General features: G+C 41.5%; 1 protein-coding gene across 6 annotated transcripts in view; it reads right to left on the reverse strand.

Moving 5' to 3' along the window:
• Positions 1 to 25,253, reverse strand: part of CLCC1 (chloride channel CLIC like 1) — a 71,320-nt gene extending 46,067 nt beyond the window's left edge. Inside the window, exons 1-5 of one of the 6 annotated variants that reach the window (XM_029617997.1) lie at positions 25,158 to 25,253; positions 22,255 to 22,396; positions 20,911 to 21,015; positions 12,884 to 12,994; positions 1,142 to 1,363 (exon numbers count right to left, since the gene is read on the reverse strand). In XM_029617997.1, coding sequence (XP_029473857.1) covers positions 1,142 to 1,363; positions 12,884 to 12,994; positions 20,911 to 21,015; positions 22,255 to 22,386 — 570 coding nt within the window. In that variant the 5' untranslated portion in view covers positions 22,387 to 22,396; positions 25,158 to 25,253. Of the gene's footprint in view, positions 1 to 1,141; positions 1,364 to 12,883; positions 12,995 to 14,007; positions 14,229 to 20,910; positions 21,016 to 22,254; positions 22,397 to 23,112; positions 23,242 to 23,688; positions 24,531 to 24,584; positions 24,711 to 25,157 lie in introns of those variants that run through there. The other 5 variants (XM_029617996.1, XM_029617995.1, XM_029617998.1 and 2 more) reach the window with 5 other exon arrangements.
• Positions 25,254 to 27,489: the final 2,236 nt, after the last annotated feature.

Consider the following 27,489-nt stretch of genomic DNA (forward strand, 5'->3'; position numbering starts at 1 on the left):
GGCTAGAGTGGTAGGGATTGAATATCCTGTTAACTACAAATGAAGGCTCTTGGTACAATTTCCCCAGTATAGACTTGGTCCAAATGAGCTGGAGACACAAGATGAAGGAAACTGCCAAGCCAAAATATTAAAAAATAGGATTTAAGACTAAAACAGATACAGAAGAATGATGGGAAAATTAAAGAATCTGAAAATAAAGTGACACTGCAATTTCTGATGAACCCAAGATATGGCTAAAATATTGTATGCTACCCTGCAGTTCCACTCTTAATCCCCAAATCTTTTCTGCAAGTAGTACAAACAGTAGACTTTTCAAAATTCCAACCTGCCCCTCTTGGCCTTATAATCACCTTTCCTCCCTCCCCAATATATTTTTCGTATGTATTCATTGAAAATAAAGAATGAGCTGCTTTTTAAAACCACCTTCAGAGTGTCCAAACTATGACTTTTGTTCACTCTCTAATCATGTTTTACCGTGCAATGCCTTTGCAGGACCTTTTGGTATACTGCAGCACCGCAGTGGACTAAGCTTCATAAAAGTGGGTGCAACTGAATAGGACGAACATTCAAACCTTTGGGCACCAAACTGGAAATAAGTTAAAAAAAAAAAAAAAAAAAAAAAGGAAAAGGAAGATAAGGGTAACCTTTGCTTGCTTTAACTTACAATTGACCTACCAATATTCCCCAAAAGCAGAATTTGCACTACTTTTGCTTTTAGCATGCATGAAATCATTGCCTAACATACTCTCAAATACTTCACCACTAAAATGAACCCTTTGCCTGTCATATTAGATGTTCATAGGCAAGCTATTTGCCACTATGGCCTGCAAGAATGCTAGGACCACACGTGCACTGGAATTACAGTTCAAGCTATAAGGACCCACATTTACAAGTTTAAATGTGTTAAGATACTTTAAAATTAAAAATACCGTAACATACAGTTCCACCTTGTCCAAAGGAGTTCAGTGCATCCGATACTCAATTCTGTTTTATTATGGTCCTCACACTGGGCTGCTACATGCATTGGCTTCTCCACATAATACTATTTATCAAATGTCAGCACGTGCAAATTAGCTATGTTTGAACCAAACTGCACGATGCAACACTGCCCATACTGTGACACATTGTTTTCTCTGCTTACCATTAACAAGGTGAAGGGTTGAATGCCAAAGTAGTCCTCGAACTTCCACTGCCAAGCTTCATAATTATGAGACTTGAAGTTGATCAGGATCTCACTAAGAGCATCATCCAAGGCACCTGGATTCCAGTCCTCACCATGGAGAAACTTTCTGAGCTCAGATAGGGTTTGTCTTGTAAGGATAATTTCAGCATCATAATGACCCTCAGTGTTGATCTCATCAGGCTAAGAGAAAGCATAATTTTACAACAGATAAAAGATAGATAATGCAAGAGACCATTGCAAAATACAGGCAGGTAAGAATGGGAAATAAAAGTGCACAGAATCCCCCTTTCCTGTCTAACCCATAAGAAAAAAAAACAAGGCACTTTTCTATTTATTACCTCCCCAAATAATTTGAAAGTGCCTCCAAATACAGGTAAAAAAGGAACAAAGTTCTGCTTATCATTCCCATACAAAAAGAAAATTGCTGAATAAATACATCTTCAGATGTAACGATTAATTTTTCCACACATACGATTAAACTTTCTAATGAAAACATGTGACCTACGACAGTTTCAGTTAAATCTTGCAAAACATTTTTGTAAGCACCATTTTAGTTTGAATGAGATATGGTTAAATTATTCTTTCCTTGGGATCTGATAGACCAGTCCATTACTCAGCTGCTGGAGACAGGTCCCACCTCCTTTACGTCAGTGTTTTGCACAAAGGGAGGAGTGGTTGGAGGCCCTCATCAGCTCTCTGTCAAAAGCAGACAAGAAGCACCCTTCAGTATACCCTCTTCTTACTCATACGGACATATTTTAATTCCCCAAGGTCTTCCCCTCCTCGGGAGAGGGCAAAGAGGGAGCTTAGAATGAGCAAGATGGAGGAGAGAGAGGCTAGCTGTTAGCACAACTCTGCTTACGGCCCTTGTCTATTCCTGGGTGGGTCCTGGGCTGGTCTAGCAGGACTCCATGAAAGAAAATCATCAGGTAGTAATTTAGCTTTTGCTTCTTAGACCAGTCCATTACTCTTGGAAGACATAAAAGCTACCCCTTAGTTAGGCCCTAAGTACCCAGGCCCCAAAGGCAGACTCCTCCTTCACCCGAATGTCCAGACAGTAGGACTTCATAAACGATTGAAGAGATGACCCTGCAGATTTTCTTTCCCTGGGGAGAGACAGCTTCTTCCCTGGAAGATGCCTGCACATTCAGAGTGTGCATGCAATGCCTGCCCTAGAGTATATATGCAGAGATAGTGGCTTCTTGGTTTGATCTAGCTATTGTGGATTTAAAGGCAGCCTTTCCCTTTTATGTTTCGAACATGACAAAACAGCCTATTTTCCTGAAGGAATTCAGAAAAAAGAAGAACTCCGACATGACCATGTTACGCATCATGTCTATCACTGGCCTTGTCTGGGTTCTTCTTTTTTCTGAATTTATAAGAGCATTTTGTATTATTCTGCTTATTTATTTATTTATTTATTTAACTTCTTTTACTATACCGACACTCAAGACCAGGTCTTATCGTACCGGTTTACATTAGAACAAGGGGAAAAATCAATTAACGTATATGTGTTAATTAACGTATAATTAACGTATAATTAACGTATAATTAACGTATAATTAACGTATAATTAACGTATAATTAACGTATAATTAACGTATAATTAACGTATATGTGTTAACTGTTCACGTGATCTTGTCAATATATACAAAATAAACATGTTTTTGAGATGCACTGACCAATGATTTATGTTTAGCCACATATTCTTTATGTTGTATATCATTCCGTGTGTGTGTTTACTCCACCAGGACAGCGTGCTTTCACCCAATACACATAAATGTAACATACTAATTGTAGCAATTTTCAAAAACCCACTTACATTTGCACATGTAAAACCCAGTTTTAAGTATTTAAAGTGACATCACAGAGACTTGGTGGAAGGAGGATAACCAATGGGACAGTGCTATATCAGGGTACAAATTATATCGCAATGATAAGGAGGATCAACTTGGTGGGGGTGTGGCACTTTATGTCTGAGAGAGAGAGAGTATAGAGTCCAACAGGATAAAGATCATACAAGAGACTAAATGCTCAATAGAATCTATATTTATTTATTTATGTACGATTTTTATATACCAATGTTCATTTCAAAAAGAGATATCACATCGGTTTACAATAAGGTACAAATCCCATGTGTGTTGGGTAAGAGTATAGTGATAGGAGTATACTACCATCCACCTGAACAAAATGGTCAGATAGATGAAATGCTAAGAGAAATCAGGGAAGCTAACCAATTTGGCAGTGCAATAATAATGGGAGATTTCAATTACCCCAATATTGACTGGGTAAATGTAACATCAGGACTTGCTAGAGACAAAGTTCCTGGATGTAATAAATAACTGCTTCATGGAGCAATTGGTTCAGGAACCAACAAGAGAGGGAGCTATTTTAGATTTAATTCTTAGTGGAATGCAGGATTTGGTGAGAGAGGTAACGGTGGTGGGGCCACTTGGCAACAGTGATCATAACATGATCAAATTCAAAGTAATAACTGGAAGGGGGAAAATAAGTAAATCTGCAGCTCTAACACTAAAAACTTTCAAAAGGGAAACTTTGATAAAATGAGGAAAATAGTTAGAAAAAAAACTGAAAGGTGCATCTGCAAAGGTTAAAAGTGTTCAATAGGTATGGACATTGTTTAAAAATACAATCCTAGAGGCACAGTCCATATGTATTCCACACATTAAGAAAGGTGGAAGGCAAAATGATTACCGTCATGGTTAAAAGGTGAGGTGAAAGAGGATTTTTTTTTGGCTAAAATAGCCTTCAAAAATTGAAGAAGGATCCATCTGAAGAAAATAGGATAAAACATAAGCATTGTCAAGTTAAGTGTAAAACATTGATAAGACAGGCGAAGAGAGAATTTGAAATGAGGTTTGCCATAGAGGCCATAGAAGCAAGAAACCTGTGAGGGAGTCGGCTGGACCATTAGATGACAGAGGGGTAAAGGGGCTCTTAGGGAAGATAAGGCCATTGCAGAAAGACTAAATGAATTCTTTGCTTCCCTGTTTACTAACGAGGTTGTTGGGGGAGATACCAGTTCCGGAGATGGTTTTCAGGTGTGGAGTCAGACGAACTGAATGAAATCACTGTGAACTTGGAAGATGTAGTAGGCCAGATTGACAAACTAAAGAGTAGCAAATCACCTGGACAAAATGGTATGCATCCTAGTGTACTGAAGGAACTCAAAAATGAAAATTCAGATCTATTAGTTAAAATTTGTAACCTATCAATAAAATCATCCATTGTACCTGAGGACTGGAGAGTGGCTAATATAATCCCAATATTTAAAAAAGGGCTCCAGGGGCAATCCGGGTAACTATAGACCAGTGAGCCTGACTTCAGTGCCAGGAAAAATAGTGGAAACTATTCTTAAGATCAAAATCGTAGAGCATATAGAAAGACATGGTTTAATGGAACACAGTCAACATGGATTTAGCCAAGGGAAGTCTTGTCTAACAAATCTGCTTCATTTATTTGAAGGGGTTAATAAACATGTGGATAAAAGTGAACCGGTAGATGTAGTGTATTTGGATTTTCAGAAGGCATTTGACAAAGTCCCTCATGAGAGGCTTCTAAGAAAAACTAAAAAGTCATGGGATAGGAGGCGATGTCCTTTCGTGGATTACAAGCTGGTTAAAAGACAGAAAATAGAGAGAGTAGGATTAAATGGGCAAGTTTCTCAGTGGAAAAGGGTAAACAGTGGAGTGCCTCAAGGATCTGTACTTAGACCGGTGCTTTTCAATATATATATATATATATATATATATATATATATATATATATATATATATATATATAAATGATCTGAAAAGGAAAACGACGAGTGAGGTTATCAAATTTGCAGATTTATTAATTTATTTATTTTATTTATTTACTTTTATATACCGGTGTTCGATTTTACATATCACATCGGTTTACATTTAAACAAAATTTGCAGGAACTTATGCGTTACCTTTGTCAAATACATTAAACATTTAAATATGGGGATTGTTAACAAGGGATATAAAAGAACATGGGGAATGGCTAACACTACGGGATGCACGAAGGGATGCACAAAGGGGAGTGCCCCTTCAGCGCCCGACGCCTGGTGTTCTGGCGCCGTTTAACGTCCGTCACAGTCCTCAGTGACATCAGAGGGGGCAGGTCTCCCAATCAAGGATCACACACCGCCCCTCCCCTCTCAGTTCCAGATGGATTCTTTCACTTTTTTTTTCTTTCTTTCTGTCTTTCTCATCACTGTTAGTTATTTCAGGGAGCCCGGTGGTGATGATGTGTGGCATCCCTGTGCACAGGCACCTGGTGTTCTGGCGCCGTTTAATGTCCGTCACAGTCCTCAGTGACATCAGAGGGGGGGCAGGTCTCTCAATCAAGGATCACACACCACCCCTCCCCTCTCAGTTCCAGATGGATTCTTTCATCTTTTTTTTTTTTTTTTTCCTTTCAGATGATACAAAATTATTCAGAGTAGTTAAATCACAAGCAGATTGTGATACACTACAGGAGGACCTTGCAAGACTGGAAGATTGGGCATCCAAATGGCAGATGAAGTTTAATGTGGACAAGTGCAAGGTGTTGCATATAGGGAAAAATAACTGTTGCTGTAGTTACACGATGTTAGGTTCCATATTAGGAGCTACCACCTAGGAAAGAGATCTAGGCATCATAGTGGATAATACCTTAAAATCGTCTGCTCAGTGTGCTGCAGCAGTCAAAAAAGCAAACAGAATGTTAGGAATTATTAGGAAGGCAATGGTTAATAAAATGGAAAAATGTCATAATGCCTCTATATCGCTCCATGGTGAGACCGCACCTTGAATACTGTGTACAATTCTGGTCGCCGCATCTCAAAAAAGATATAGTTGCGATGGAGAAGGTACAGAGAAGGGCAACCAAAATGATAAAGAGGATGGAACAGCTCACCTATGAGGAAAGGCTGAAAAGGTTAGGGCTGTTCAGCTTGGAGAAGAGACAGCTGAGGGGGGGATATGACAAAGGTCTTTAAGATCATGAGAGGTCTTGAATGAGTAGATGTGAATTGGTTATTTACACTTTCGAATAATAGAAGGACTAGGGGGCATTCCATGAAATTTGCAAGTAGCTCATTTAAGACTAATCGGAGAAAATTATTTTTCATTCAACGCACAATAAAGCTCTGGAATTTGTTGCCAGAGGATGTGGTTAGTGCAGTTAGTGTAGCTGGGTTCAAAAAAGGTTTGGATAAGTTCTTGGAGAAGTCCATTAACTGCTATTAATCAAGTTTACTTAGGGAATAGCTACTGCTATTAAATGCATCAGTAACATGGGTTCTTCTTAGTGTTTGGGTAATTTCCAGGTTCTTGTGGCCTGGTTTTGGTCTGACCCAGCATGGCAATTTCTTATGTTCTTATGTACTCCCTTAGTGAACGGAGGGCTACAGCCTTGTCCAAGCCCTCCTGTAGAACGTCAATGATGCAAGATAACATCTGCCTTCCATGGAGAAAGGTCATTCTCCTGCACTCCGCCTCAAAACAACTTCCACTCTGGTACAGGCTAAGGGGGTTGAGGCCTAGCGTGCCTTTAGCACTGCTGCTACTACTGCTTGTTATCTGCCATTTCGTAGCCGTACCCTCTCAAGGGCCAGGCCATATTCCAGGATGGCACACAATCTTCCATCAGTGCCCTTGTCCTGGCTACCCCTTCTCTTTGGGATGCTGCCTGGCAATTGACTTTGCTGGGTGGGCTCCTCTTGTTTTATCCCATCCTTGACCAGACTCCAACCTTGTGTGCTAAGCAGAAGGATTATCTCAAGGAATATGTGGGCCCCTCTACTGAAGCCTGCAGGCCCTTAAATATGCTTTATCACATAGGCATACCACTTCTTTCACCCTTAATGCCTGGATACAGTGATGCTAGTAATATAGCTGCACACCCCCCCCCCCCAGGCTAATCATTAGGGCTAGTGTTGCCCCATTGGGCGGTCCTAGATCCACCCAGCTTCCTCGCCCTTCTAATCTCTTCCTTAGGTGGGTCTCTATAGACAACACCCACCTATTCCTTGAGATAATCCTTGCTCTGATTCCCTAATAGGGATGATCCAATAATGCCAGGCAACCTCTTTTGTTGTCCTGCCTGCATGAAGTAGGCCCAATCTGCTGGGTATCCTTATAGTCCTGTTCTCTCGTCTTAAACTGGACTGAGCAACTCCGCCCTTCTAATTAAAATAAATCTATGCTTCACCCCCTCCCTGGGGGCAGGAACGGAACTGCCACTTCCAATTCCCATAATCTTTGCCCCACCAAATATTAGAAAACATTTTATTGTATACAAAACATCTTCAAAAATTCAATTTTCATTCATCATTGGACAGAGTGAACAACAAATTTTCTTCATTAAAAACTCATTCATACACAGTCATACAATTTAAAAAAATTTTCCTTTGAAGAATGTGTGTAACAATACAATTATTACACTCCCTCTTTACAACATTACATCCCTTTTTTTTATACTTCCATTTTACAACTTCATACTCCCAACATCTTTCGCCATTCAATAGGCTTCTTCAGGGGAGCATAGTACACAAGTCTTCAAACCCCTCCACCAATTCACCCAAATGCATCCTCACTTACGGGCCGATACAGTAAGGAAGCGTAAGAAAAAGTGCGGCAGTGCGGGGCTCCCGCTCGTTTGACACGCGCACATTTTGGTTCACAAGCCGCTCGATTCAGTATTCAAATTAGATGCAAATCCAAGCGGCGGTAAATGAGCGTCCAAAGCGCGTCAATGAAGTGGTAGGCATTCACAATCCATTTTACTGTATAGAGCGGTTTACAGCGCCTATACAGTATCCAGGGTGCGCTGGTACCTGTCATTTCAAATGTCATTTGAAGTGTCATTCCACCAGGTAAGTGGATGGTTCTTTTCTACAGACCCTGCATGGACCTTCCCGCCTGCCTTGAATGACCGGCCAGACGTCCAAGGTCGCGGCTTCCATCCATGGATCCTCCTGCCTGTATCCAGGCGTCCATGATTGGAGGCCCCACTACCTTGAGCGCCCGGCTGGATGTCCAAGGTCACGGCTTCCGTTCATGGACCTTCCCACCTGTATCCGGGCATCCATGATATTAGGGGAGTCACTAAAACAGAATTTTGTGTCTCAGAGCCAGTATATACATGTTGTCCATGGCGCTGTCCGGTACGAAGCTGACTGAACACCACACTAACGCCAGGGTCAGTGTAGGTGGTAAATAATCATGTTAAAGACGCAGCAAATAAGCTGGTTAAAAAGGCGATAAATTGGGCGCACGTTACTGTATCGGACAGAATAGCTAATCCGATCATTAACATATATACATGCGGCGGGCAGAAAGGGATACGCATCTTTTTCGGCACGCGATAAGGACGCGTAAAAGCAGATACTGAATCGCGGATCCGCCTTGCGTGCTCAAAACGTGCGTCCAAAGCGGGTTAAAACACGTGCAACCGCACTTTACTGTATCGGCCCGTCAGTTTTCACAGCATGTTACTCTTTTCAGACAAAAAAAAAATTTGTCACCACAATTCCACCTTTGTTTCTCCTCTCTCACCAAGATGCTCACCATAACACTCCCATTTCTTCAGAAACTCCACGTCAAACTGCTTTCGCTATTCACTTCCTTGCACCAAAAATACTCAAAGCAGACTCTCCCAAAAAGCTCAGCATTCTCACATTGTATTTCTCGGCTGTTTCCCGCATTTTGGAAACAGCTGTGAAATACAATGTGAGAATGCTGAGCTTTTTGGGAGAGTCTGCTTTGAGTATTTTTGGTGCAAGGAAGTGAATAGCGAAAGCAGTTTGGTGACGTGGAGTTTCTGAAGAAATGGGAGTGTTATGGTGAGCGTCTTCACGAGAAAGAGGAAAACAAAGGTGGAATTGTGGCGACAAAAAAAAATTTTTTTGTCTGCCCTTTGTCTGGAAAGAGTAACATGCTGTGAAAACCGAGGATGCATTTGGGTGAATTGGTGGAGGAGTTTGAAGACTTGTGTACTATGCTCCGCTGAAGAAGCCTATTGAATGGCGAAACATGTTGGGAGTATGAAGTTGCAAAATGGAAGTATAAGAAAAGGGGATGTAATGTAAAGAGGGAGTGTAATAATTGTATTGTTACACAGAACCTTCAAAGGAACATTTTTTAAATTGTATGAATGAGTTTTCATGAAGAAAATTTGTTATTTACTGTGTCCAATGATGAATGAAAATTGAATTTTTGAAGATGTTTTGATAAAACATTTTGTATACAATAAAAAAATGTTTTCTAATGAATTTATATGCCTATGTCTATCATGTTGAGTTAAAGTACGTGATATAATTACCATTTTTTTGAATCTACAGATGCCTGTGGGGCTGCTGCCTCCTTGCCCTTATACGAATACTTGAACCGCCATCTTCCGAACCCCTGCGTGTTCATGCGGTCTCTATCCTCCGATAGCCTTTGTGGCTTGTTTTGCCAAATAGGAGGCCCCCCTTAAAGAGGAACTTTTATAGGCATGTCCTGGATGCTGAGTAATCGTCCAGTTATGGAGCCACAATAGTTTTTTGGTTGCCAGAAGCAACAGCCCTTGACGATAACCTGACCAGGTCATAGAGTGTATGCACCAAAAAGGCTACTGCTAACTAAACAGTTTCCTGACTTTCTGGCAGTTGTACCCAGCGCAAGCTGGCCAGAGCTACATATTTCTTTCTTTCTTTGTTTTTATATACCTGTGTTCAGGTATAACAGAGGTTCTAAGAAGGGAAAGGCTTATTTTACATTGTATAGTCTGTAACAATATAATTTGGAGTATAACAAGGAGCAACCTTAAGTTTTAGGATCAGTCAGAGGTAACAATGTTTTTAACAGTATAACATATAAACATAGCAAGAACATATCCCCTGCAAATTGAGGCCTGAAGAGCCATTGCCCCTGTAGAGAAGGCCTGCTTCAGGACTACTTCTATCTTCTTGTCCTGAGGGACCTTCAGGGATAAACTGCCCTCTACCGAGATGGTGATTTTATGGCTATAGCTGACATGAGTGTGTCCCTCCTCAAGAAAAGGAAGAGATCCACTGTACATTTTTAAGCACTGTTTTGTGATTGTGACTGGAGGGTCATTTAAGATATTACACAAGGGATGAGTGCTTTTTTATGAAATAATGATTAGCTAAAAGTCACTTTAAAATCACTGGTGATACCTTTCTGCTAGGTGAATTATAAACTCAAATAAAATAAATGTGCAGCGTGTATGAGACTTCACTTTTTTCACTCACTCTTCAGGTGATTGGTGGTGGGAAGAAATACATTAACAGTCTTTTTGAAAACACTTTGGTTCTTTAAAAGATCTAATGCCATTTATTTTTTATATATGTATTGAGATCACCTTTTTCACTGGAGCACCCTTCGGTCCTGGAGCACTCGGGAAAGACAGCAGCTCAGGGAGAGGAGATCTCTAGCCTCAAAGTTTGGAAAGGCCAGGTTCCTGTGGAGCCCCCATTCCCAAAGGAGAGGGGGGCAGATCCTCAGCCCCTCAGGAGCAGGGATCCAAATCCCAGGAGGCTGCAACCAACAAACTTCAGGAGGAAGCTGTGCAGGGAAAAAAAATCAGCCGAGAGGTTGTTGTCCCAGGAGCTTAGTAAACTCTCCCGAGCTGGGAGCCAGGGATGAAATCTTTTGTCCTGTGAGGGCCTCAGGCCACTCCTCCCTCTTGCACAGAGTGTGAAGTCATAAAAGGAGTGAACAGGGAAATCCCGAGTACCAGACAGGTCGAGCAGGTGAAGAGGAATGTGCCATTTGTCAAGTCACCACTCTGTAAATGTGTTATGGTAAGATACGCTCAAGTAGATTTTTCATTAATATCTTAGAATATGGATAAAGGACATTTGCTCTTTGGATGAAACCTTTATTCTGAACTTCCATTTTGAGGGTAATTTTCAGATGTATTCCTAAATGAACTAAACATCGCTCAGTATTAGCCCACTGGCCTTTATTTCTGCACAATAAATCCAAAATTTAGACCCACGACCTTTGGGCCTCAAACTCCTTCCCTTCAGACGCCACCCCAGATCTCACTAAGTGCAGAGCGACTTGGACCCCACACTCCAGCTTCCAGCTATTACCAGCCTGAGCCAAGTCTGACAACGTTCTGCAATCAAAGATCTTTCCAGTATGGATCTTCTCAGATTCAGAAAATGGGAAACAAATATTCCTGAAAAATATACATTTGCCTGAATATTTCATGCCCTAAAACACACTATATTGTCTTATTTCTCTGACTTGCTGAATTTCTTGCCTTGTTCTTTATTAGACAAATGCCCAAAAGGTTTTTAAATTTGTAAAATAAAAATAAAGCTTGGAGGTTTTTTTACAGTCATTTCTCTTCTAGATTTTAAAGGCTATTATTTGTATTAACTTATTACACTTATTTGATTTTCATGACTTAAAGATCACAAGTCACTCTACACATGATAAGTTCAAAATCAGCTCTCCCACATTTTAGTCGTCCTTTGTAATATTTTATTTTATTCTTTATGTGGAAAGGTATGCATTCAGGAGTATAAGCAACTTATTCATTTATATTATTTTAAAAATGTCTAAACTGCTTTCCCGACCTACAGGATGCTCCACACGCTATAGACAAAGCTAAACATTTAACCACCAAATAGACAACTAAAAACACAACCAATCTAAGACAAGAACCTCATGGCTGATAACATCTTCTGTAACAAGGTTAAACGAGGAACAACCATGTTTCCAGTTTCAAGAAAGCTCAGATAATTCCGTTCAGATCTAATATCCACTGGTAACCAATTCCACAAAGTAGGAGTTAGTAAAAAAAAACAAAATCCTAGCTCGTTGCCCGATATTCTGCACAATCTTACAGCCAGGACAGATAGGAGAATACCTTGACTAGAATGAAGATCCAACCCTGGAGAGTACCAACTTGTTTTAAAAACAGGAGGGCCTGTGTCCTCAAATTATACCAATTGCCAGGGCCAAAATCTTAAGCTTCTCTTTAAAACCTACTACAATGTCTGTGGGTAGAAAAACAGTTGTGGATCTTGGGAAAAGTTCATGACACGTACTACCTCCCAGGACTCCAGGCGATGGACAATTCACGTAAAAAGATTACGGAAATAATTTAAATGGCAAGCAATGACAAGTTGTTAGACATGCAAGGACAGAAACGTGTGTGCATGAGAATTTGTTAAAAAAAATCCTTAGTGCTTCAGAATCTGCTCAGGTAATATTGAGCCACATGCTGCTCCTCTAGAGAGCAATTGCCGCACTGCTGCAAAGTGCACAATATGCTTTTTACTTGTGGCCTTTGCACCAATTTTCAAAGTAAGAGTGCATATGTTCTAATTGCCTAAGGAAAAAGGTATTCGCCGAGACGTGTGCCCGAGTTTTCTGCAGAACAAACTACATACAGCTCTCAAAATCAAAGAACCACACGCATGGGTTTTCTCCTGCCCTGAAATGTATCCACCTCAGCGTAGGTAAAGGTCCACATGATGTGGGATTACTCACATACTTTCACCTGCATACAGGGTGGCTGCTTCTCAGTCAATTCACATGGGTCAAACGCTTCTTACCCACACTGATGGCCTTGAAAAATGCCCTCTCTTAATGCTAAATAAAATCCAAGTTTAAAAATCCTATCAGAAGCAGGTCAAAAGTCACACTGATACATTTTCATACTCACAAACCCAAGTTTCTCAGCTTCATTTAAAATTTTATTCAAATATCGCTTCAAAACAGGATTGCTGCTTCTTTCCTGAGATCTGGCTTGCTCTCTCATTGTACATTCTTCAATCTACAAAAGCAAAGAAAAGTAATGAGAAATTACTACTTACTTGATCATTTCCTTGCCTTTAGGATAGTTGGATAAATCAAGAACAAGTCAGAATTAAGTTTAGGCTCCAGCGCCAACATCAAAACCTTAATGTTGCTAAAATGATGCAGTCTTGGACAGAAATGTCCCAGATATTGATAGTACATAAACGGACTACTGCACATCAGATATTTCATAAACATGTTTTAATGTGGATCAGTTATGGATTTAGTAGACAGGGCAGGGACTGGCAACTCTAAGTGGGCCCTAATCCCAGATCTGCCAATAATTCCCTCCATGGCATAAAGGCAGTCACTTTATTTTTGTGCAGTTCATTCAGTTTAATAAGCAGGTGAATGATTAAAATCTGCATAGCTTAGAGGTCTTTATGGAAAGAACCAGGTTGTGTCAGCACTCCCAGTATAGAACATTGCTGGCAGTCTATAAATAATGTTACAGTAATAGTGAAGCATTATTAAAAAGACACTTTCACTCTGCAGACTAAATCGTTGTTAAATTGAAATAGCCCCAGTGCTACACACCTTCCTATGGAAAAAAAAAATATGTCTGCACTCCTGGGGGCTCTGCACTCAGCTGTCACCACCATCACCCGCAGCTACAGGAGAGCCGGTCCCCTGAACAGACTTCACAAGAGGCTACACTGGCATCTGGCAACCTTGGCACATACCAAGCAACAAATCACAGGGAAAATAAGTTTCTCTTCTGGTCTCATAGTAGGATCTAGAAGCCTACATTTCAGTGCTCATCACCAATAGAGAACACTTCAAGTTGGACAAGTTTGTAACATCCCTGTAAGAGATGTCCAAGTGGTGCATGCTCCCTCACTTTTTTTTTTTTCGTAATGGAGCCTCCCACAGGCAGGATTAGTAATGGGACAAATACACTCCTAATTCCATACTGAAGACTTAATCCTCCAAGGCCAACTCTGCAATGAAAGATCTCATTGAGCTGTGGCACAGGCCAGTGCTACTGACCTGAACCCATTTCTCTGCATGTGTCTGGCTGCTGATCCATGGCAAGCCTGCTTTCAGCTCATTCTTATGTTTTGGGTTTTTTAAAATGCTGTGACATTTCTGTCCAACCTGAATTACATGGTTCATGTTCACCATTGGAAGACTGCTGTAGTTTTTTCTGGGCTGGTTAGACTGCATTTTTTGTAATTGTAAATTGATGACGTGCCTCATCACTGACTCCTCTATATGAGATACAAAAAAAACAAAATGCTGATAAATAGTAGTAACATGTGACACAAAGCCCACAATGTAACTAAAAGATAACTATAAAAATTCTCAAGATTACATAACCCCCCCACAAACCTCAAGATTCAAACAAACCTATACAGATTTAATCACGGAAATAACCTAAATTTACATTTCAAACTTCCTAGAAATTAAAATTCAAGTTAAACAGCCATATTAGGAAAACCCATACAAAGGAAATCACTAACTTTGACACCAATAACTACATTTCCATCTTATTAAATCAGAAAAGCATATTGGTGGAATATTAAAAAACGGGTAGAAAGATTTGAAACCTTAAGTCCAGATGCTTCAGAAAAAGCACAAAACAGCCTTGTTACATGTGCTTGCCCTGCAGTTTGTTCCAGTGAAAATGGGCAAAAACATATAAGAGAATGTCCGCAAGACTGTTACAGTCTGGTCTAACTATACAACTTGCAGGTAAGCTTCATTTTCAGACCTTGTTGATCTTATTGGCCAAAAAAAAGTAAAAACATTTTGACAAATAAAATGAGACAGAGACTATTTTGTACTTTGAGTGCCAACATCAAAATCTTAAATTGTGAGAGATAAATAGGCAGCCAGTAAAGATCCCTCAGGACTGGGGTGATGATATCCTGATACTCACTAAATGCAGGCCTACATAAGACATTCCAAAAGTCCAGCCTCACTGTCACTGAGCCATAGGCAACTGCAGCCAAATCAAAGTTATGCAGGTACAACTTTAATTGCCTCAATCCAAGTTGCAGAAAGGTACTCCTTGACACCCTAGAGATTTGAGCATCTAGAGTCAGGTGGATGTCAATCACTACTCCTAGATTATGAATTTTTGTGAAATTTTTGTGAAATTTTGTGAAAGAGTTTTGCCATGCTAGGTTAGACCACAGGTCCACCAGTAGCCAATCTAGGTCACAAGTAACCTGGCAGGATTCTGAAGGTCAATAGATTCCATGCTTCCTATCCCAAGGACAAGCAGTGGATTTCCCCAAGTCCACCTCACAATGGTTTAGGGACTTGTCTTCCAAAAATCTGCCCAAACTTTATTTATAATTTTATTATATGTATTCATTTACAGTAAGTAATTAAATCAGGAATATGATATTACAAAAAAAGAAAACCCACAAATACTTTAAGCTCTTTATACATCAATTAGCCCACAACACGGGGGAAACACAGCAATATCTAGATCTGCCAAAGGCCATTGAAAAGAATTTTTTTTTTTTTATATACCACATAGTTCTTAACCCTCAGCCTTATCTTTAACAAAAGTTTCAAGATGCAATGGATCAAGAAAAAACTACCATATTTTTCACTCCATAAGACGCACTAGGATTCAGAGAGGGAAAATAAAAAAAAAAAAAAAAAGTGTGCTAAACCGGCTCTGTTCCCAGGGGTCTGTGCGTCTTATGGAGCAAATTAGGGGTAATCCAAAAACAGAAAAGGGGAGCAAATCCTGCACTTAAACAATCCACAGTTATGGGAGAAGTGCAGAATAGAGTAAACGTCCACACAAGGATTTCAATATGATATTCTTTAAATCATTTTGAATATCATATTGAAATCCTTGTGTGGACGTTTACTCTATTTTGCACTTCTCCCATAACTGCAAATTAGGGGTGTGCATACAATCTTTTTGTCCCCGTTTCGTTTTTGGGTCTAGGGAGGGCCATTTCGGTCCACTCCCCAGATCAGAAAAAACATTGTTCTTTCGTGTAAAAAAAACAAAACAAAACAAAAAAAACCCCCACCCCAACCCTTCAAATGTACTTAACTACAACTCCCCATTCTCCCGACCCCCCCCAAGACTTGCCAAAAGTCCCTGGGGGTCCAGGGGGCGTCCCGGGAGCGATCTCCTGCTCTTGGGCAGTCGGCTGCCAGGATTTAAAATGGCGCTGGCGGCCCTTTGCCCTTACTATGTGACAGGGGCTACCGGTGCCATTGGTCAGCCCTCCATTGCACCTACCATGTGACAGGGGCCGACCAATGGCACCGGTAGCCCCTGTCACATAGTAAGGGCAAAGGGCCGCCAGCGCCATTTTAAATCCTGGCAGCCGACGGCCCAAGAGCAGGAGATCGCTCCCGGGACGCCCCCTGGACCACCAGGGATGAACCCATCGCTACAGCCTTCTGTTTTAACTGCAAAAACTGCTTTCTATGAATCTAACAAATAACTGTTGTTCACAACACAAACTAGTCATATTGGCACAATTTCTGAAAAATCAGGTCCCTGTCCTACTCAGACATAAATGCGACCAGAAGGGTTGCTCTTGAGGAAAATGTCAGATGACAACTCAAGATATGTGGAAAGGGATGGACTTTGCCCTTGAAGCAAGTTCAATTCCCCTCCACCTGAAGCTAGAACCCTTTTGGGGTTTTTTAGGAGATAAATCTCAGATAGAGCAGGAATAAACAAAATATCTACAATATTTTTTAAAATAAATTCCAGAGTCAATATTAGTCACTGGGAAATTTTAAAAAAATGTAGTTTTCCTTCTCATAGAATTTTCCATTTTCTCAATCTGACCATGTAACAAACAACTTTAACATGCGCAGTTTCCACTGCTTGCAAAGCAGATATCTGAGAATTCACTTTCTCAAAAGAAAGACGTAGTCCGCTGATCTTGTTCCTGAATTTTTGTTCTAGTATCTGCGGTCAGCTGGTTCAGTTGTTGAACTGTTGCAGTTAGTGTCCATGTTGGATACCATCCTCCATATATCCAGCATGACAATACTTGTGGGCTCCTTAACCTCTACTATATCAGGAGGTAAAGTTAATACAGCTGGCAAAGGCACCCGTTTTCCCAAACTGGATTCAGGGGAGGTGTCTCCTATATCTTCCCCAGCTGTTACAATGGGTAAAAGACAATGAGCTACTAACCATTTCAGGAGAAGTAGGAGACATTAACTACCAAGTTAGATACAGTTCCACTTAAATTAATCAGAGAACGTGTATCTCCTGGGATTAAAGTGGGCAAAGCTGGCTCCGTCTCCAAGGCAGGCTGTGGTAGGGGTGCATTCATACATGGAATTAGCAAGGCATCTCCTGTACACTGTCCAATCTGCTACTACATGCTGATCCATTGGGCCTCTGATAGGGATTCAAACACCCGATGGAAAAATCTTCCCCTTTCTCTTCTTGCTCATTGAAAAACCAAACTTTCAAGGGGTAAATCGGGCAGAAGGGGCATGTGGCTTTGGCAATGTGCCAGGGGGCTGTGTGCCGTTGCCATGTTATTTTTAAGGAATCGGTGTCCCCAATGCACTCTCCAACCAGCACCACCACCAATTCAGACGGCTCACCTCTCTCCCTCTCAGCCTGCTGGTCTCCCTTACCAAAACCTTTTTTAAACAGCTTTTACCACATCCTCCGGCAACGAATTCCAGAGTTTAGTTACACATTACTTTTTTACTCATATTGTCCTATTTGTCTTAAATGTATTACCTAGTAACTTTATTACATGTCCCCTAATCTTTGTACTCTTTTGAAAGCAGATACTACCCCTTAGCAGAGGCATGGGGGATTACTACCCTTAATCTATTAGCCTTGATGCTTTGATACAACTGCAACATTGTTCTCTATTTTGATGCCAGGGACAAAATGCAAAAAAGGGAACAGGATTCTGACAGCCAATGCTGGGCTCCAACTTACCGTCCAGGCTACGAATATGTAGACATTAGGGAAAAAAAAACATGGGACTACTTCTCTGGCCATCCAAAAGCAAAACACATTCACGCAGCATTGTCTGAATTATCAAGAAGGCTGCTCCCCTGGTAAAAATATTGCAAGCAGTAATTTTGTTATGGTTTTGACAGTTGCTTTTGCCAAGTCTGTTTCAACTGCTTCCATTCCCAGAGCCTTCAGTGTCTGGGGTCAACAAGCCAGGCAATTCATCCCGCTAGAGCAACCGCATTATAGTTCTATGCAGTTCCACTTTCTGGCATAAACTTAAGGAGAGGGAGAGCTGCACCGCCCGCAAATGACAAGCAATGCACATGGGCTTGCTGCCCGGCACCATGATAAATTCTCACACACAGTCCTCCTGCAGTCTCAACCCAAGCAGCAAGCACCGCGACTCTGCTGGCTCGAGAGACTGCTGCTTTCAGTTTCAGCTGGCACCCTATTTAAACGTATCCATGTAATACAACAGCTCTACTGGCCCGGGAGAATGCCGTTTTTGGTTTTAAGACACACTGCATCTATGAGCCAAAGAAGCGCTCTCTCTCTCTCTTTTTTTTTTTTTTTAAAAGCTCATAAAAGCTGCCTGCTGTGACTCAAATGGCGTCCCGACTGAGGAAGAGAGAGCCGCATGCAGAGGGAAAAACGAGAAGGAAAAGTGTACCTCAGCATGAAGCAATTTTGGTGTCTGCTGGAGGAGAGGGCTAAAGCTTTCACCGCCGCGCTTCCTGCTCACCACTGCCAAACAGTTCAGAATGACTTCAAGACTGCTCAGCTAAGAGAAGTCAAGCTATCACCTCAAGAGCCTGTTCGCTGACCTGTCCTACTCCTGACAGACCTACATCCACAGTAGGTACGCATGTCCACCATCTGCTGGTGACTGAGATTACCGGCAGGCTGTCAGTGTGGTGATTTATATACAGCGACATCAGGAAGTCAGTCTGTCTCAGTCTCTACGTACTGGATGGCATGCATAACCCACTTATGTGGATTGGCCTGCCTGGATGAAGAGGAATAGGACACTGCCTTCCATCCAAGACCTTGTAATTTCCTCATGAGGTTCTTTGCCAAATGCTTTCTGAAAGTCCCGATACACTATATCAACTGGCTCACCTTTAGCCACATTTCTTCACACCTTCACAAAAATGTAGCATATTGGTAAGGCAAGACTTCCCTTGGCTAAACCATGTTGGGTTTGTCCCATTAACATAGTAATGATGGCCAAAAAAGACCAAATAGTTCATTCAGTCTGCCCAGCAAGTTTCTTATGATAGTGACTGCCGCTCCATGCAGGTTACCCCCAAGCCTTATGTTAAGGATAATATTTACAATCAAAACCAAGTAACTGTCAAACCCATAACAAAATTACTGCTAGCAACATTTTTACAGGGTAAGCAGTGTTCTTGATAATTCATACAATGCTGCTGTTTGAACATGTTTTACATTTGGCCTTAAACTGATTATATTCAGCAATTTTGTTCTTAATTGTGTCAAATAATTTTTCCTGGCACTGAGGGGAAAAGGTTTGGTGTTTATAGCAAAGAAAACAAAAGCTGAACTGGGGGGGGGGGGGGAATTACTATAAGATAGCAAACACTGCCAGTTCTCTATACCAGTGGTTCTCAACCTTTTTTTGGCCGGGACACACCTGACAGATGGTTCTCACATGCGTGACACGCTGAGCATGTGACCGTCACGGGGCTATATGTAAACATGCACTCTGCATCCACAGGAATCCCCTCAACCTCCAGCAATGAGTACAGAGCAGATCTAGGGCATAACCCTGTACAACTTGCCATACAAAAAAGATATTCTGGTTCTGACGACATCTCAGTAAAAGCAAAACAGACTCCTTTTACTACCATGCAAAATAGCCCTCCTTATGAAAAGACAGTAATTTACCACTAATGCATATCCTATTGAGAAAACACAACAAATAAGACTGATACAAATGCCTACATGCTAGTAAAATACCTCGCCTCGGTCACACACCCTTCACCAAGTACAGAGAAACCACAAATTATAAATATGGAGACAAACTGGAATGGAAAACCAAAAAAGCCACTCTGCATGCAGTGCAAACCTAGATAAATGGAAAGAGAAATATAGCACCTAGCAATCCGCAATAATGCACAGAAACTAATCTGCACAGTTACACCTGCATTATGGAACACATAACAACCCTATCTATGAAAAGGCAACACTACAAATATTAAATCAGGTCCTAAACACTAATTCACCTCCTATTAGGAAAACGGAGCAAGCCAAGCTGCTATAGATTCCCACACAGAATAATTGTAAAACTATATTAATAAATGTTACAAAACAGCTGATGAACAGAACATCCAACAATTACAAACAAATTATTAAAAATTGTCCAAATACCAAAATATTTCAAAACAGCAGACAACTCACAAAATACCCAATAATTAAAATGACAGTCAATCAAGAAAAATAAATGTTAAAAAGCTACCTTTACTTACCCTCTCTAGCAACTCTCCTTCTCCTTTCCCCTTGCAGGCTAAAAGCATACACCAGAAGCAGCAATGGTTACTGAAGCTCTGTCTTCAAGGTCCTCTTCCTGACCAGTCTCACTCTCAATCACACACAAATGCTCTTGCTCCCATTCTACCACACACACACAAGCAAGTTTCCTCTCTCACGTGGAGCCTCTTCTCATTGTTTGGCCCAATAAGCCTGGCCTCCGCTCTTCAGCAGTGGCATGCAGGGTCTCTCTGCTCTTCAGCTGCCACCAGCCTGGCCTCTGGCATGCAGTGTCACACCGCTACCAACTGCATGGGCCCACTGGGGACCATCGATCCCCTGACAGGCTAACCCACCCTGGGGAGAAGGGAAGCACAACTGGGGCAGTGGGACAATGGGAGCCATGACACCTGCTGGTGCTTGGTAACACACCGGTTGAGAATCGCTGCTTTAGATCATGAGAAGATGTTAACATTAACCTTCTGAAGTAGTTCTTGCTGTTTTTGACACTTCTCTTTTTCAACAAGACATGCAGTTTGCTCGGTGAGCTCTGATGACTTAGTGTCTCGTCCTCCATTGCTTACCTACAATAAATTAAAAGTAGGTCATACACATGAGGCAGATTTAGTCTTCAGCTACTATTACCATAGAGAACAGCAACAATTACAATCAGAAAGGCCTAAGCAAAGCAGATTAGATCAGACCACACAATTTTTGAAAAAAAAAATGAATATTTAAAACTGCCCAAGCAATATTTAGTTGGCTATTAATTTCACATGGAGACGTGAATAGAACAAGAAGCTCCCATTAACATCATGAGAAAAAATTCCTTTCACCATTATCCCAAACTGTACAATCAAAGAAAACTTCATAAGAGAAAAGTTAAATGAAAGGACTTTGATGGAGGGCACACAGACCAGCTGCTTCCACCAAAAACCCTGCCCGTCATATAACCACCTCCTCTAAGGAGGCTCCTGTATCATCTGAGCATGCTACATGAGATGGAGGATAATCAAAACTAAATGAAAATTGGGGACAAATAGAAATGTTGATGTCAGGAGCCCATGACTGGCCCAAAGAGAAAAAAAAATAACCATGTTGTGCAAGGGGGACCCCCTAAATTAAATCTTCTGTTTTTGGAAATTACGATTCCTAACGGGGGAAAAAATTTTAAAAAATGGTTGTATTCTTAAAAAAAAAAATTTTTGCTGAGTTATACAAAATTTCTATTGCAAGGAATGGTCAGATAGAGACATCCTAGATAAAAACATATGGGGGTACATTTTAAAAGACAGCGCGTGCGCGAACAAAAGTACGCTGGATTTTATAAGATACGCGCATAGCTGCGCGTATCTTATAAAATCCAGGGGTCGGCGGACGCAAGGGGGTGCACATTTGTGCAACTTGCGCACGCCGAGCCCTGCGCGCGCTGCCTGTTCCCTCCGAGGCTGCTCCGAAATTGGAGCAGCCTCGGAGGGAACTTTCCTTCCACCCCCCACCCCCCGCACTTTCCCCTACCTAACCCACCCTCCCGGCCCTATCTAGACCCCCCCCCACCTTTATCTGAAAAGTTACTACTGCCTCTGGGCAGTAGTAACTTACGCGAGCCGGCGGACCGCCCACATGCCCCCGAACACGCCCCCGATCGGAAACCACGCCCACCCCTTTTTGCAAGCCCCGGGACTTGCGTGCGCCTCCGAGCCTATGCAAAATAGGCTCGGCGCGCGCAGGGGGGGTTTTAAAAGGGTTACGCGTGTACCTTATGCGCATAACCCTTTTAAAATCCGGCCCATGGTGTCAAAAAGCTTTTATATTAAAAATACCATAGGGATTTGTCTCATTTTTCCAGAAGCTGCATCATAATTAAGCATATCTGTCGGATCAATCCATTCATTGTCCTGAGCCTGGGTAAATGCCACCAATAGAATCGGATGAAGAAACAATGACATCAGCATCCTGAATTTTCTTGGAAAAAAAAAAAAAAAGTTAGCAAAGTGTCAAATTCCATTAGACAGTTACAGGTCAACAGATTCAGACAAAACATCGTATTTTTAAAGTGTTTCAAATTAAATTATGCATCACATACTATTCTGTAATGCATAAAATAGTTAGACTTAAAACATTAAAAATAACAGACATGTTTTATCTCATCACTCGTTTTCTTAAAATCCTTACAAATCCTGCCAAGGGTATGTAAAGTTATAAGCACAAGTGTACACAGTTGTCATGACAACTTCAGAGTCAGGAAGAAAACAGCAGCAAAATTTAGGACTGTTTAAAGTAAGCAGAAATACTGTAATATTTCTGCATACCGAATGCAAACTGACCCTCACAACAGAAATCAGAATTATTTGCAACTTATACTTATTCCAAGACTATTGTAATTAAAACAAGTAAAATATATATACTAAGGGGTAGATTTTCAAAAGGTACATGCGCTACCCGGCGTGCACACATGGATGCACGATTTTATAACATGCGCGTGCATGTTATAAAATTTCAGGTCGGTGCGCGCCAAGAGGGGGTAGAGATATGCAAGTGCGCACGGCGATGCATCGTGGCCCTCCCCAGTCCACTTCAATTAAATTAAGGAGCGGGCTGGGAGGGAACTTCCCAACCCTCTAGCCTAACCTTCCTTCCCTCTATCCCTACCCTAAATACCCCCAATTTTATTATTTTACCTTTTGTTCCTGTCTCCCAGCCGGAACAAGTTGTGTGCGCCGGCACAGCCACAAATGGCTACTGTGCCAGGCACCTTTAGCCCCGCCCCGGCCTGCCCCTTTGTCTACTTTCACATGTCCCAGGGTTTACGCGCATGGCCAGGCCCTTTGAAAATTGGCCTGGCATGCGTAAACCATGCCTGTAGGTTTTGAAAATCCAGCCTTAAGTTTCTGCTCAAATTCTTTATGAGGCAAAATCTGAGTTAACTCCCAATGCTGTAATATAATGGTATGCTAATGCTTTGGGAATTTTTCAGACAAGGCATGCTAACCAGAAAATATGCACCAAAGACATTCTTAGCCTGCATAACAATGTTGTATGACAGAAAACAGCATTTTGTGCACACAAATAATGTCTTCTGCACAAAGCAGGTTTTCTGCATATAAATTCTGAGCAGAGGCCCTCCACACCACAAACTCTAGGTTTAGCCCAACCAGGAATTAAAATGTCCACCATTAAATAAAATCTTCAAAGGAATAGCTTTGTTAGTCTGGTGTAGTAAAAATGACAAGAGGCCGGCGACACCTCAGACTAACCAATTTATTAAGGTATGAGCTTTGGAGAAGAGAGTCCACTTCGTCAGATGAATGAAGTGCAGTACAGGAGTGGGTAAAATATATGGAGTTAAGCTTATGCACCTCTCTAGATCGGGTACTAACAGCCAACAAGGGATTTAAATGGAGGAGCACTAATTAGTGAGCACAATTTTCATGCTATACCTGAAAAACTGTGTGCACAAACACACCTTATTACATTAGGGCCTCAGCAAGACGTGTTAAGATCTGATCTTCAAAATGTTATAAAAATAGAATAGAATAAGGATATGATTTTCGCTTAGTACATTAAGCCATTAACAGCCAAATATCTTTTATATTTCAATATATTCCCAACTACCAGTATTAACCATTGCTAAAACACTACTAACCGTACGTAGCAATGTACGGACACACTTAAGAAACAATTCCTGCTCCAAGGAGGTTTCAATCTAGTCAAGACAAATAAAAAGTCTACACGAGATGCATTTATTCCGTGCAGTCTGAGGATTTAAATACAGCCAGAGAGGGAGCAGATTCAGGAAATCTGCCAGGAATAGGGCGCAGTAAGTAGTCGGGAGTGGGCGCCAGCTCTAGATTTGCAAACCTCACTGCATCGTAGCAAAGTGCAAAATCCAAACAACATCCTCAACAAGAGAAGTTAAAAGGAATTTCTAATGTGATCTGGCCAGAGACTCCCTACTGCCGCGCTTCAGATTCAGGGATCCTCCCAGCAGGCGGCGGATGACTTGGGACCGGACGTTAACAAGTGAACGACAGCCGCCGTCGGCTGAACCACCCCTCCCGTGGTTTCACTCAAACTCTCCTCAACCACTGCGCATTACCCTGCAGTGCACAGAGTACAAATTCCGACCAGAAACCAAGCCCTCAACACTCACCAGCCTGGCTGCTCCCATTGCGCAGGCGCAAACAGTCACGCCACTTCTTTATCCGCCAGTGCTGTTCCCGGGCATGCGCTGTAACAGAAGGGTGGCCTTGGGGGCGGGGCCGAGAGGCGTGCACCAAATCCAGCAGTATTACAAATCCTACAATTAGGTTGGTCGCTGTTTCTGAAAGTTAATTCTTTCTGTACTAGCATTTCTTTCGAAGTCTCTTAATCTCTCACAGGCTTCTCAATGCTGGGTCCTAAAGAAAATATATTCCCATCATCCCCAACCTCCGATTGCTGGTAAATGGGAGACGCATAATAATCTAGTAAATGGCAGATAAAGACAAAAATGGTTCATGCAGTGTGCCCAGCTGAGATTCATCCTTTTTCGGTAGATTTTCTAACCTTTGCTTTCACCAGCCCTTCATTTCTCTCCCTTTCTTCCCCAGCACTTGATATAACAGGGTTTTAGTAAAGATTTTCGATATCAAATACAGGAATTGATTGACTCATAAAGATGTTAATAAATAACAACAAAAACAGGAAAATTATTCCAAAAGAGAGAAAAAAACCCAAAGCAGACCTTCAAACGTGCTCCAAAGTGCGCACAAAGGGGAAAGCCCTTTTGTCGCGCAAGTGCCTCCGGACTCTCTGCCGATATTTTAACTTCGGCGCTGGTTGATGACATCACAACTGTGTTACTAGATCTATTTGAAAGGGGAAGAAGCCTTCTTGGATTGCCCAAAGGATGAAGGGAGCATACCACTCCCTAACCTTCACGTCAATAGCATAGCGGTCCCTGCAGAATGGAATGGCCGATAGTATAGATTTGAGTAATTTGCTTTTCCTCCCTTCAGCTGCAACCAGAGTTCGGAAGATGGCACAAAGTAACCTGGGTATAGCGCATACTTTGCGTGTGTGGAAGGAGGCATGCAGAAGTTTGCATTTGCTGGAGGGAGTGGTGTCGCCTATGTCGATACTTAGCAATAATCCAAACCTTTCTATTCAACTTTCAATAGTTATGAATGAGTGGTGGGAGCTGGGGCTCAGACACATAGGACAGCTGGGTATCGTTTCAGCAGTTACAATCAGACTATGATATTAGCACTACTTCCAGGATACTTTAAGACAGGATAGTGACAGCTATTCAACACCTAGAGGGCAATGGATGGACCAGGTTACCTATTGCCTTAGAAAACGCTCTAACGAATGAGGGCCTGAAAAGAAAGATAGTTGAGATCTCTTACAAAGTTATACAGGGTCAAAGGGATACCCCACTTCCTTTGATGGAAATGTGAAATGCTGACTTGGGCTTAGGCTTGGATCAGGTAGCATGGAAATGGAAGACAGCATGTAAGGTATCTCTGTGTAGCCAGAGAGTGGAATTGATGTATACATTGTTTCCACAGGACATATAGATGGCCACTGTTCTTTGTTCGCTTCTTGCCCTCTTCACAGAGAAGCTGTTGGTAGGGATGGGGGTCAGCAAATTTCATACTTGCATCTGTGGTGGACTTGTACTTTTATACAAATGTTGTAAAGAGAAGTACTGGGAGAAATTTCCAGGTGCCTGGCAGTACAGATCCAGCTTACATGCCATGGGTATTTATTGGGAGATAGAACAGTCTATAAGCTTAGCAAATCACAAAGAGAATTGTGTGATCAGATGGTGCTTGCCGCTTGCTTTTGGAAGATGATCCCGCTGCTCTCACATTGACACAAGCAGCTTAGCGAAATTGCCATGATTGAAAAGCTTACATACTCACTCTATGTACAACAGAGTCTGGGGTCCATATCAGCCAGGTATTCTATTGAGCGGAGTGGCAAAACAACTTGACTCAGTGAAGATGTTTGGATATAAATGCTGTTTGTGGTACATGTGGCAAGAGGCTTTGAATATTTTTGTATTATCTGTATGTGTTCTTTATTTACTTCATTGTTTCTGTTGTAAATAAACAGTTTAAAAATAGGAAACAGGGCAACATCTGCAGAGCTAAGTATACTGATGCACATAGTATGGGAAGCAAAGTCTCATGCCTAGAGACAGTCATGGAAGAAGCTGATTTAGATGTAGTGCTTGTCATGGTACATGGAAAACCAAGACTGAAATATAGTTATACTGGGCTGCAATCTATACAGGAAGGACCAGGAAGGAAGGGAGACAGTGTGGCATTAGATATAAAAAATATTAAAGCAACAGAATTGCAGGGTTTATGAGGTAAGGAGGAGGTGTTGTGGGTTAATTTGGAAAGAGTGAATTAAACATCTATTTAAACTGGTGTAATATACAGACCTCCGCAGTCAGAAGAAATGGATAGTGATTTAATGGAGGATATTCACAAAATTACTATGAAAGGGGAGGTGCTCTTTTGTTATTGTACAATGCCTTAATTATAAAAAAAAAAAAAAAAAAAAGGAAATCCATCAAATATAATAAACTAAACTAAACTAGGGGATTTCAATCTGCTGGACTTTGATTAAGATATCCCAGCTGTGGGGTCTAGAAGTAGGGAGATCCTGGATTCTAGGGATGTGAATCGTTTTTTGACGATTTAAAATATCGTCTGATATATTTTAAATCGTCAAAAATCATTAGAGCCACGATACAATAACAATTCCCCCGATTTTTCGTCAAAAAATCGTAAATCGGGGGAAGGGGGAGGGCGAAAAAACCGGCACACTAAAAAAAACCCTAAAACCCACCTCGACCCTTTAAAATAAATCCCCCACCCTCCCGAACCCCCCCAAAATGCCTTAAATTACCTGGGGTCCAGAGGAAGGGTCCCGTTGTGATCTTCCACTCTCGGACCTCCGGTGCTTGTAGAAATGGCGCCGGCGCTACCTTTGGTTTTTCCGTACGGAAAAACGATTCGCGGCAGGAGATCGCTCCTGGACCCCCGCTGGACCCCCAGGGA

Source organism: Rhinatrema bivittatum, chromosome 10 (genome assembly GCF_901001135.1).
Source record: "Rhinatrema bivittatum chromosome 10, aRhiBiv1.1, whole genome shotgun sequence".
Taxonomy (NCBI): Eukaryota; Metazoa; Chordata; class Amphibia; order Gymnophiona; family Rhinatrematidae; genus Rhinatrema; species Rhinatrema bivittatum.